The sequence below is a fragment of the Myxocyprinus asiaticus genome, chromosome 10, assembly GCF_019703515.2.
Source record: "Myxocyprinus asiaticus isolate MX2 ecotype Aquarium Trade chromosome 10, UBuf_Myxa_2, whole genome shotgun sequence".
NCBI lineage: Eukaryota > Metazoa > Chordata > Actinopteri > Cypriniformes > Catostomidae > Myxocyprinus > Myxocyprinus asiaticus.
Window position 1 is genome coordinate 30,655,651 of NC_059353.1, and position 13,376 is coordinate 30,669,026.

Consider the following 13,376-nt stretch of genomic DNA (forward strand, 5'->3'; position numbering starts at 1 on the left):
AATTTGTCTTGTCAAATAAATGTATCATTTTCTTTATCTTCAGTCCCTTTTCTTCACACTCTTCACATCTGCCAGTGTGGCATAATGACTCATCTAGCTCTTAGAGACTGTGTGTGAGCTTCGAGTTATGTCAGCTGTTTTAAAAGAGGGCACTTGTCTTCTTGTTCAGCTCAATTATCTTTCTTTGTTGTGTCTTAATGCACCACCTGTGTCTGTATGTGTGGGCAAGAACAGGCAAAATATAACTACGATGCAATTTTGCTTGGTAATGTATGCTTGATCTTGTGCTAAATTGTGTGTATGTGAGAGCGTGCAATATAACTGGATGTGTGGGTCTGCCAGGTGAGTCAACAAATTAAGTGAGCTCATGTAATTGGAGATTTTGTCAGAAGGAAATGTTAATATCTATAAGGCACACAAATATAAGCCTGTACAGTACTGTACAGTGCACACATGCAACACACACAAAAAACAGTCTGATCCTATCAGACATTTGTACAGGACTAGCAAACATACATTGCAGAAAAACACATCGTGGAACTGTGCCTTTGATTATAGTGTGTAAGTGTGTTTTTGTGTGTGTGTAAATTCACTTCACCATTGATTGCGCACTGCAGACGCTCCGGTTGGTTTTGTATTGGGCTGATAACAAAGAATCAATGTCCTCATCCGAGTCCTACAACACAAACACTAATTCAGCGAATATCACACTAAGAAAACTCAAACAATAACCAGACTAATCTCGTGGGAAATCGGTGACAGGAGGTTGAATGTTTTGTCTGCTAAATTCAGTCTCTGAAGTTTAAAACTTCTTGTTTTAAAGTAAAAGGTAACATTGATAATTTTTTTTCTTTGTTATTTAACAACTCTTGCATTAAATGGTTAAGATTTATGCAATCACTTCACAGTGGTCTGCTATCAGGAAATCACATTACAGAAGGCTGTCTCTTATATTTCAACCCAAGACCAAAAAAATCAATATCATATCCTGTACACAGGACAAAATTATGTGAGCAAGATTGCGGGCGAGAAATGGTTTAATAGATTGTAACTGAAATCTACCCCATCATTCAGTCCCGGAACTGAGCGGCACCAGCTAATCAATGAGCCTTCACTAATCCCCTCCACGGCATTACTGAGGTCAACCTCTGAGCGACTGCGGTCTGTGATTGGAGAGACATAGACAGAGAGAGAGAGAGAGAGAGAGAGAGAGAGAGAGAGCTGTTCTTAACTACCTCAATGTTTCGACTATTTTATATATTTTCATATATATATATATATATATATATATATATATATATATATATATATATATATATATATATATAAAGAAACTTCCTTTTTTCAGGACACTGTATTTTAAAGATAATTTTGTAAAAATCCAAATAACTTTACAGATCTTTATTGTAAAAGGTTTAAACAATGTTTTCCATGCTTGTTCAATGAACCATAAACAATTAATGAACATGCACCTGTGGAACAGTCGGTAAGACACTAACAGCTTACAGACGGTAGGCAATTAAGGTCACAGTTATAAAAACTTAGAACACTATAAAGACCTTTCTGCTTACTCTGAAAAACACTAAAAGAAAGATGCTCAGAGTCTCTGTTCATCTGTGTGAATGTGCCTTAGGCATGTTGCCTGGAGGCATGAGGACGGCAGATGTGGCCAGGGCAATAAATTGCAATGTCTGTACTGTGAGACGCCTAAGACAGCGCTACAGGGAGACAGGAAGGACAGCTGATCGTCCTCGCAGTGGCAGACTACGTGTAACAACACCTGCACAGGATTGGTACAAACGAATATCACACCTGTGGGACAACTACCCGAGTTACACTAGGAACGCACAATCCCTCCATCAGTGCTCAGACTGTCCGCAATAGGCTGAGAGAGGCTGGACTGAGGGCTTGTAGGCCTGTTGTAAGGCAGGTCCTTACCAGACATCACCGGCAACAACGTCGCCTATGGGCACAAACCCACCTTCTCTGGACCAGACAGGACTGACAAAAAGTGCTCTTCGCTGACGAGTCGCGGTTTTGCCTCACCATGGGTGATGGTCGGACTTACGTTTATCGTCAAAAGAATGAGTGTCCCCCGAGGCCTGTACTCTGGAGCGGGATCGATTTGTAGGTGGAGGGTCCGTCATGGTCTGGGGCGGTGTGTCACAGCATCATTGGACTGAGCTTGTTGTCATTGCAGGCAATCTCAAGGCTGTGCGCTACAGGTAAGATATCCTCCTCCCTCATGTGGTACCCTTCCTGCAGGCTCATCCTGACATGACCCTCCAGCATGACAATGCCACCAGCCATACTGCTCGTTCTGTACGTTATTTCCTGCAAGACAGGAATGTCAGTGTTCTGCCATGGCCAGTGAAGAGCCCGAATCTCAATCCCATTGAGCACGTCTGGGACCTGATGGATCGGAGGGTGAGGGCTAGGGCCATTCCCCCCAGAAATGTCCGGGAACTTGCAAGTGCCTTGGTGGAAGAGTGGGGTAATGTCTCACAGCAAGAACTGGCAAATCTGGTGCAGTCTATGAGGAGGAGATGCACTGCAGTACTTAATTCAGCTGGTGACCACACCAGATATTGACTGTTACTTTTGATTTTGACCCCCCCTTTGTTCAGGAACACATTATTCCATTTCTGTTAGTCACATTTCTGTGAAACTTTTTCAGTTTATGTCTTAGTTGTTGAATCTTTTTATGTTCATACAAATATATACACGTTAAGTTTGCTGAAAATAAAAGTAGTTGAAAGTGAGAGGACGTTTCTTTTTTTATATATATATTTGTCTTATGTTATGTTATTCTTCTAAAGACATATGATTCATATGTAAAACATTACATATTAATATATGACCAGTGGAAAATATCATTGCTCAAATGATGCTGTTTCAGAGCTCAGGAGACATAACTGAGTATCAACCATGTTTCTCCTATATGTTGTTAGGAAAACAAAAACTAGACATAAATGTGACATTTGTTGACACAGAATATTGAAATTTAAAATGAATGTGGATCGCATTGATCAGATAATTTTGTCTTGGAAGAATTTGATAAAAAATGTTTGAGTTCATTCTAAAATCTCAGAATTTTGATTGCAGACAATGATATCTTGGAAAATCTGAGCACAGTTTATGGTATTGCTCAGATCTCTTTAGTAACTCTAGAAGAGACACGCGTGAGATAACTAGGGTCTTTTCACAGAAAAAAAAAATCAGCCAACATGCATGTTCATTTGTTCTCCAGGACAAAGACAAACAATTGAAGGCAACTATTTTCACTGGTGTTATTTACAGCTTTAATATATACAGTATGTCATGTTGATGCCGTGTTATACCTGATGAGAGGGAGGCTCTGGATATGGCGATGGAGGGTGTGCTAAAATCTGTTTGTCTCCGCCCATCGGCTATCTTCTCAGGAGCACTGTCACTACTTTGTATACTAGACACGCTCTCTGCCCCATCCGGCTGAACAAACACATACAGACAGAATTAAACACTTCTTTCTTGCCATGCTTAAAGGAATATTCCGGTTTCATTGCAAGTTAAGCTCAATCGGTAGCTTTTGTGGCATAATGTTGATTATCACAAAAATTTATTTCATCTCATCCCTCCTTCTCTTTGAAAAAAGCAAATCTGGGTTACAGTGAGGCGCATAAAATTAAAGTGAATGGGGGCCAATCCGTAACCACTGAAATACTCACTGTATCAAAAGTACACCCACAAGACGTAAACAATATGCATGATAACATGATTTTAGTGTGAAAAAAATCGCTCACTAACCTTTTCTGTGTAAATTTATATCCAACTTTACAACTTTGTTGCTATGACGACAAAATGGCATAAACCCTGTAACCCGCAAAAATGACGATTTTCAGCTCAAATAATACATGAACAGAATTAATGTCATTGCTTTTATAAAATTATAAGCTTCACATTTCTGCCTTTAAACCCTCCAAAAATTGGCCCCATTAACTTCTATTGTGAGTGCCTTACTGTAACCTCTATTTTTGTATTTTTTTTAAGAAAAGGAGTGATGAGTCAAAAAAATTTTTTGTGGTAGTCAGCATTATGCTACAAATGCTGTTGATTGAGCTTAATTTGTATTGAACCCAGAATATTTCTTAAACGAATGTTTGTACATAGGAATGCAAATGTGCCATCATGTGTTACCCTGATTCTTGCCTCTGTTTGGGTCAGTGTTTTGGCCATTTCTGCTCGCATGTTATTGGGTATTGTTGGTAACCCTGAAGATTCCACTGCGACTGCTCTTTTGCTAATACGCAGACACAATCGTAATGAGGAGACAGGATATGTTTGTAATTGAATATTATAGTATATACTATTATGCTTACTATTTTAAATAATTTTAAAATAACTTGTTAACAGTTTGCATTAAGCAACAATAATCAACAGTATAATACATTATTGTGACATAACGCCATTACATCATATGTGTAATTCAGGGAGTGTCACTCAGTTATCGTCTAGGAAATAAAAAAACATATTTTGCATTTTTATCTAGTTTTGTGTAAAAATGTCTTCGGTCAAATGATGAGAAAGAGATGTTAACAACTGCAGATGATATTACACCAGGTTTCTTAGTAACACTGGAAATGGAAGCTCAAGCTAAGTGTATTGCATTCAATGGATATATACAGTGTTCTGTTGAATTCTGCACATTTTGGCAAATGTAGCATGTCATCCAGGTATTCCATGGATACTGAATATTTGCATAGTGTGCACAGTATATTTACTATACACTACAGAAAAAGTAATCATAGTATAGTAGTATGCTATTCCAAACACAGTCATCATCTAATACACATTTTTAATGGATTATAAATGACGCCCCTCACCCTTTTCTGTCCTTCCATGTGCTTTTCTGGGATTGGGGCGAGGCTGATTTCTCAGACCTGGGCGTGGCTGATGTCTCCAGCTCTGATGGAGGAGGTGTTCTGTGGGCGGAGCCTCCATCTCCAAATAAAAAACAGACATTAATTAGATAGAAATCAAATTGATACTATTTGATCTGCACTCAAGCCGACAAGGATATAGCTGCAGGCAAAGCTCCAAAAAGGTGTGGGAGATCCAAACCGCCAGCAAAAATATAGGAAGCCCCTAAACTAACCCCTTCCCTAACTTTAACCATGAGTGGAAGTGGCGCCCCATTTTGGAGTTGGCGCAATCCCCTTTTGGAGTTACCACGCCCCTTACTGGAGTAACACCGCCCTCTTTTGGAGATTGCGCCCCCATTTGGAGGTCTCCAGCCTGCAGATTTACCTACTTGCTCAAGCCTGCATTAACACTTTAACTATATTGGAAAATGTGGGGGGGGGGAACAAAAATTTGCATATTAATAAACCCTTACAGAACTGTACTTTTTAGCCCCTGTCATGCTTTAATTGTATGGAAAAGAGCAACATGAACTTTTAGATAAACAGCTCCTTTTGTGTTCCATACAAGAAGAAAATCATACGGATTTGGAATAACATGAGGGTGAGTAAATCATTTTCATTTTTGGGTGAACTATTCCTTTAATAAACTCCATGCTATAGTGGAAAGAAAATGCAATTTGTTTTATTACATCATGTATTATAGTAATATTTGCTTTAATGTTGTTTCCCTATAGTTTACTGCATGGCATTGCTATAATGCAGTGATTTTGTTATGTTTGTGTCAATTATTTTCTTTAATTAAAGACAATTTGCTCCATCATGTGTTAGTTGCTATAGTAATATTAAAACAGTTTTATCCACATTAAAGAGAAAAAAAAAAGCCTGTGAGTTGGTCTCACCTAGAGGACTGCTGAGGATAGACTGTTTGACTACATCACTGCTGGGAACACTGGCATGTTGAAACCTTTTGGATCTCTCTTCCAGAAACCATTCCCCCGTAACTACCTTCAGCTCCCTAAAACAGCCAGCCACACAAAGACAACACGGTGTAAACACCAATTATAGAAGCAACAATCACTGCTTCATTTGTTTATCTATTAAAGACTCCATGAAATGGATTGACGAACCCAATTTCTCTACTGTGCTGATGTATTTCCTTTTTAAACAATTAAACATTTTGAAGGGTTTTTCCTTTTTAAAACAGTTAAAAGCCTTTAAAGATACTTAACTAAAACATGATGTGCTACCAGCGGCATACCTACCCATTTAGGTTGGTGTATGTAATATCAACTTTGGCGCCATCTTGAAGTTTTGCCATCTGACGGGGTGCTCTGCGCGCCCCCCTTTGGGGTTGATTTGGCGCCCCCCTTTGTGTGGTGCCCCTATGCAACATATTTCTCTACTGAAAAATGCACCAAATATTGAAGATACAACCACTTAGGAGTACATTTAAATTAAAAGCACCTTAAATTTTGAATTATATATCTGTTTGTTCGGTCAATTTTTAGGAGTACACTGGCATATCAATGGCCTTAAAGCTAACAGACCTAGACTTAAAGCCACCAAACTTTGATTTCGATTTCATGGGGTCTTTAAAATCAGGGTTCTCACTCAGACAGAGCAATTTCTAGAGTAGAGCATAAATAGATTATATTATACTCACTTTAGAAATTTCCATTACTTTTTAAGAATTTATTAAGTTCCATGACATTTCCAGGCCTAGAAATCACAAATTTAAAGTTTTCTGTAATACCCAGGTTTTCCATGACCATGGGATCCCTGAAATACTGTTAAGCCATAAAGTAAAAGTTCTTTTAATCGATAAATGAAAGAATCTTATCTCCATTTCATTCCAGTGTGTATAGATGCTGTGTGTGACTCACGCAGTCTTTGCACACACAGTGCATTTGCACTGGTTTCTGCCTGGAGGCGTAGCAGTACAGAAGTTGCAGACGCGACGATGACAGTTGGTACACACATTCCCCCTATGCAGGATCAGACCCAGAGCACGCAAACATACAGCACACTCACGCTGATCCACCGAACTATGCCGCCCGGCTCGCTTTAGCTCCACAAGATCATTTTTCAATTTCCTGTACAAACACAAAGAACACCATTAACAAAATCAAAACATCTGCACTATAGAGACAAGTCTTGTAGCCATTTGATAAAATAAATAATTATCATGTTAATAGTGATAAGATTATTATTTCAATATTTATTATTATATTTTGTTCTAAAATAATGAATTTATATTGTTGATTTGCACATGTGACTGATTTGCCCCAGTTGACTATATACACATCGTGGCAGATGTTGGAATGTGGAGGTGGATTAATACAATATTCTGACTTCTTCATCTTTTAAAGTGAATTTCTGTTTCTGTTAAACTGGATTTTGGATTTACAATTTCTAAATTTGATTTACTTTTTTTAGGGATCAGATCAACAGAGTAATTTTTTGTGCTGCATGTAAAAAGTTGTGTAAAAACTTGCAACCACGATGCTAATCTGTTATGGGTGGTTGCCAGGACGTTATTAAGCAGTTGCTAAGATGTTCTGAATGATTTTAAGCACATTGCTGTGTGATGTGGTTGCTTATTGGCCCAAGTATAGACCACCTCCAGTGATATTCTGGTCCCTCGATATAGCTTAAGTACCTCCTTGAATGTAAATCTATGGGATTTTTTTTCTTTTTTTTTTTTTTTTTTTCAGTTTTCACATCCACCATGTGAAAATCATTAGCTCGATCACTTAGAAAAGTAATGATATGAGGTATGATTTGTTGCTGGGCTTCCCGAAGCTAAGTAGTACATAAAAACATTAGTAAAATAACAAGATCTTTCACTAGAGGTTTCTTCACTGATGACTTGTATAAGAGATTTGCTCTGGAGGTGTCAGCAAAATAACCACCAAATCTTCATCCGACAGCTTTAGCTCGGAAGGCAGATACAGTCCATCCGGAAAGTTTTCACAGCGCTTCGCTTTTTCCACATTTTGTTATGTTACATCCTTATTCCAAGATAGATTAAATTCATTATTTTCCTCAAAATTCTACAAACAATACCCCATAATGACAATGTGAAAGTTTGTTTGAAATCTTTGCAAATGTATTAAAAATAAAAAACGAAAAAAAATCACAGGTACATAAATATTCACAGCCTTTGCCATGACACTCAAAATTGAGCTCAGGTGCATCCTGTTTCCACTGATCATCCTTGAGATGTTTCTACAACTTGCTTGGAGTCCACCTGTGGTAAATTCAGTTGATTGGACATGATTTGGAAAGGCACACACCTGTCTATATAAGGTCCCACAGTTAACAGTGCATGTCAGAGCACAAACCAAGCCATGAAGTCCAAGAAATTGTCTGTAGACCTCCGAGACAGGATTGTATCGAGGCACAGATCTGGGGAAGGGTACAGAACATTTCTGCAGCATTGAAGGTCCCAATGAGCACAGTGGCCTCCATCATCCGTAAATGGAAGAAGTTTGGAACCACCAGGACTCTACCTAGAGCTGGCCGCCCGACCAAACTGAGCGATCGGGGGAGAAGGGCCTTAGTCAGGGAGGTGACCAAGAACCCGATGGTCACTATGACAGAGCTCCAGCATTTCTCTGTGGAGAGAGGAGAACCTTCCAGAAGAACAACCATCTCTGCAGCACTCCACCAATCAGGCCTGTATGGTAGAGTGGCCAGACGGAAGACACTCCTCAGTAAAAGGCACGTGACAGCCCGCCTGGAGTTTGCCAAAAGGCACCTGAAGGATTCTCAGACCATGAGAAACAAAATTCTCTGGTCTGATGAAACAAAGATTCAACTCTTTGGCCTGAATGGCAAGCGTCATGTCTGGAGGAAACCAGGCACTGCTCATCACCTGGCCAATACCATCCCTACAGTGAAACATGGTGGTGGCAGCATCATGCTGTGGGGATGTTTTTCAGCGGCAGGAACTGGGAGACTAGTCAGGATTGAGGGAAAGATGAATGCAGAGACATCCTTGATGAAAACCTGCTCCAGAGTGCTCTGGACCTCAGACTGGGGCGAAGGTTCATCTTTCAACAGGACAACGACCCTAAGCACACAGCCAAGATAACAAAGGAGTGGTTCCGGGACAACTCTGTGAATGTCCTTGAGTGGCCCAGCCAGAGCCCAGACTTGAACCCGATTGAACATCTCTGGAGAGATCTGAAAATGGCTGTGCTGCCCAAAAATAGGTGTGCCAAGTTTGTAGCATCATACTCAAAAAGACTTGAGGCTCTAATTGGTGACAAAGGTGCTTCATCAAAATATTGAGCAAAGGCTGATGTACAGGTGATTTTTTTTTATTTTTATAAATTTGCAAAGATTTCAAACAAACTTCTTTCACGTTGTCATTATGGGGTATTGTTTGTAGAATTGAGGAAAATAATGAATTTAATCCATTTTGGAATAAGGCTGTAACATAACAAAATGTGGAAAAAGTGAAGTGCTGTGAATACTTTCCGGATGCACTGTACATATCCAAATCCTGATTAAAACTGCTGGTGTTTTTGTCTTGATACAGTGCCAAAACAGAATTTAAAATACATAGTTAAAGGAGCAGATAGTGAGCGAATGGAAGACGCTACCTGATGCGTTTCTCCTCTCGTTTTCTGAGCTTCTCGTCTTTCTGGAGGACACTGAGGATCATCTGCCTTTCGTGCTCCAGGAGGAAGGACAGATTAAGGGACTGAGCCCTCTTCGCCATGACCATTTAAAGAACTACTTACAGAGCTCAAACAAACACTCCGCAAATAAAACAGGCCACAGACCAATCAGAAAAATGCTTCATGGATGCTGCTGGAATCCTCAGTCAGAGTGAAGGGCTGTTCATCTGCATATCCCCAGAAAGGTCAACTGCCTGGTCTCTCAGGAACTATGGCCAATCTTGTGGTCAGTGCATTGTTAATCTTTATCAGGATGATAATCAGGTAAATGTTATCACCAGTAGAAAGGCTGCAAGCATAATCAAATCAGGAACAATGATTAATGATGATCATTCAGCATAATTTAGGTCTGATACTTGCAGTATTACTGGTGAATGCTGACTTATGGCTATTAAAGTTAAAATGGGTCATATTTTGACAAATTGTTGTTGTTTTTATATTAATCTTTTGAAATTAAGTTTATTGTACAGTGAAAACATGCTGTAACTTTCAGAACTCAAAGCTTCCTCCCTAGTTAAAAATAGGCTGAAACTAAGCTAAATGCATAATATATATATAAAACTAAATTATGGCCCCAAAAACCTTGACTAAGATTATAAGTGGACCTTAAGGCAAAAATTAAAATGAAAACTATGATACAACCCCTTTAAAAATTGAATAATCATGCCATTTTGTCAGTACTTAATGTTTTCTGCAACTTCTCTTCTTTGGGTGTATACCCAAACATAAACTGTGAACAAGATATAATTGTTGAAAAGAAAGCATTTTAAAAAGGCAATATATTAGAGCACATACAGTACATATATGACACACTTCTTGCATGTTGAGCTTTTGGTTCAGCATGATGAACTTTATGGATTATAATGGTCTTCATTTTGTGCTTGGCAAATGGACTGACAGTCCAGATGTCAGTATGAGAGCTCATCCAAACAGTAGCTATTTAGTCACCATTTAGCTTTTTATCTAAAGTGACAAAACACTAAATTGTAGTGGCAGTCTGCCAGCAGCAATCTGGGGTGAAGTGCCTCTGTAGCATAAGAGTAATAAAATATGACAGTAATCACTAGTATATCAGGCCTACTTGGGACTTAACCTAAAACCATTGAGTAGCTGGCACTGTCCACAAATAGGATACATTATAGTGCTTGAAACTCTTAAAGAATGATGTCAAATACATAAGCAAATTAATGATATACTAGGTTAAAAGCTTTAATAAAATAAAAATAAGTCAAAATGGGTAACATGGATTTAATTTTAGCCTAAATTCAGCATCAAGCCTTTAAAGAGAAGCTAGTTTGGCACCAAATGTTGGCTTGCTCTTAATACATTTATGTTTCCCATAAAATAAAGAAAATAATGCTTTAAATATTTTATTATAAGAGAAAATGTTCTTACAATGACCTCGGAAACAGGGCTGAATGGTTGAGCCTGACGATTGCTGTCAACACTACAATTTGGCTAAAAAGAGATTATTTACTTGTCTTTCCACCATGTTGAAGAATGGGTTCAAATGATGTTACTTCTCAGGCAGTTTTATGGAATATTTCAGTTTTAATAAGGGGCACATTACGTCGTAACATGGTTACTCAAAAATTATGGGACAGCTAAATGTTTTATTTTTTTTTTTTATCAAAATTAGTTAATAATTAATTAAAATGTTTACAGCATTTTAGATGGGACATATAATTTTGGATGGGACATATCTCCTTGTTCATTGTCGCACACCCTTGAGCTGTCACAGAAACGCAAACAGACATACATATTAATTCAAATTTTAACTGTATTACACATAAATAATTTTTTTAGAAGTATTTGTAACCCAAGTAATGTACTTAAAAGTAATTTTAACTTCCATTGAAAGTCAGTAACTGTAATCTGATTACAAGAATTTAAAATGTAATGGGTTACACTACTTTTTGTGCTTAAAAGTGATTAGATTACAGTAACTTTTTACTTTGTAATCTGATTACACCTAACACTGAAGTTGAGTCAACAAAATTTTTGGTCTGTTCTCTCAGAAGAGAAAAACTGTACATTTTAAAGGCTTATATTTGCTAAAAATGTTAAGGGGGTGCACTAGCATAAAGATGGCCTCAAAGTTAATAGACTTTGCTCTAATCCATAATCATTTCAATCATGTTCAGTCAGTTTGCTTGTAAGCCACATGATGACTGAAGCATTGTACTGGCCTGAATAATGTCTGTACAGATCTATTAAAGCACTTTGGATTTATGGGTCTTGTTCAACACAAACATTTGTTTGTATGATATGGGTTCATATGTATGGGATGAAATTAGACTCAAAATGATTAACACATGCATGCATACTTATCCGTCAATTTGATAAATGTTGCAAATGTATTTTACAATCCACAGACAAATGCCCTTCAACTTGTGTCTGTGAAATTTGAAGAGCACCTATTATGGTTTTTCAAATATTACCTTTCATGTAGTGTGTTATATAACTGTTTGTGAATGTAAAAAACTCTTGGGAGTTATTGACTCCCAAAAGAAAGAACTGATTCTGAACACTTGAAACGAGTCATTAGTAATTCTAGACTTACTTCCTGTACTAACCTACGTAATTTGGTTACAATCAACCTACAAAAAACCCGCCTCTGGTCTTCAATGGCTGCTTGTGAACAGCTTTGACCTGCCCTTGAACACTACACTAAGCAGTAGACCAATCACAACAGACTGGGACATCTGACCGATCAGAGCAGAGTTGGCTCTCTGAAAGGAGGAATTTAGAATGAATCCTTTAGAACGGATCATTGAATGAGTCGTTTCTGACCCTTCGGGGATGACTGCCCAGTCACAGGCCGATGCTGAAATGACAGACATGCTTTCCCGAGCGGCCACGCGCGTCGGGTTAGAGTGGAACCCTCCGCTCTTCCCTGAACCCTCGCGGCTTGATGATTGGTTCCTGGGCTCGCGGCGCCGCTCAAAGCAGCCCCGCTCCAGTGCCATTCTTCCCGGAAGTGCACGAGGAGCTGACAAAGCCGTGGGAGGCACCATTTACTGCCCGGCCCCGATTCCGCAGTTCCCCCGCTCTCTCTACCCTCGATGGCGAGGCGGCCAGGGGCTATACGGCGATTCCCCCGGTGGATAAGGCGCTCGCAGTGCACCTATGCCCACAGAGCGCCGCCACCTGGCGCGGACGCTCTAAGCTCCCGCCCAAGCCCTGTAGGCTCACGTCGTCCCTGATGGCTAAAGCCTACAGCGCTGCTGGACAGATAGGGAATGTCAAGGTTACTTGTGTAACCTCCGTTCCCTGATGGAGGGAACGAGACGTTGTGTCCCTCCTGCCACAACCCTGAACTACCCGCTGAAATGGCCGGACCTTATATTGGCTCCTCAGCATAAAACCTGAATGAGTGGTTGCATACCAGCTCCTTTTATACCCATATGTCCGGGGGAGTGGCATGCAAATACCACTCGCCAATTTTCATTGGCCTTTTATCAAAGACCAGAGGTGTCTCGGGCTCCCAAGAGTGACCCCTAGTGTCACTACATCGACACAATGTCTCGTTCCCTCCATCAGGGAACGGAGTTTACACAAGTAACCATGACGTTTTTTTCCCATTGCGTCCGGTGCTGGAGCAGCTGGGAAGAGTCCTCTGTCATTATACAGTATGAGAGCGGCCTCTAGAGGCGAAATAAAAACTATCACTGCACTAATGCCTTGTGGTGTTTGTTTTGACACGTGATACTACACTCTGCATGGAACGGATCACTTCAGAAGCGGATTTAAAATATCAACAATGAAAAGGTATGTATACAGTACA

At 39.4% G+C, this 13,376-nt stretch overlaps 1 protein-coding gene across 1 annotated transcript in view; it reads right to left on the bottom strand.

Moving 5' to 3' along the window:
- sytl5 (synaptotagmin-like 5) overlaps positions 1-13,376 on the bottom strand; it is a 62,178-nt gene that overhangs the window by 24,836 nt on the left and 23,966 nt on the right. Inside the window, exons 2-9 of the mRNA XM_051709625.1 lie at positions 9,512-9,878; positions 6,785-6,994; positions 5,801-5,916; positions 4,863-4,980; positions 4,177-4,279; positions 3,342-3,471; positions 1,063-1,163; positions 599-676 (exon numbers count right to left, since the gene is read on the bottom strand). Of these exons, the coding sequence (XP_051565585.1) occupies positions 599-676; positions 1,063-1,163; positions 3,342-3,471; positions 4,177-4,279; positions 4,863-4,980; positions 5,801-5,916; positions 6,785-6,994; positions 9,512-9,636 (981 nt within the window). The 5' untranslated portion in view covers positions 9,637-9,878. The remainder of the gene's footprint in view (positions 1-598; positions 677-1,062; positions 1,164-3,341; positions 3,472-4,176; positions 4,280-4,862; positions 4,981-5,800; positions 5,917-6,784; positions 6,995-9,511; positions 9,879-13,376) is intronic.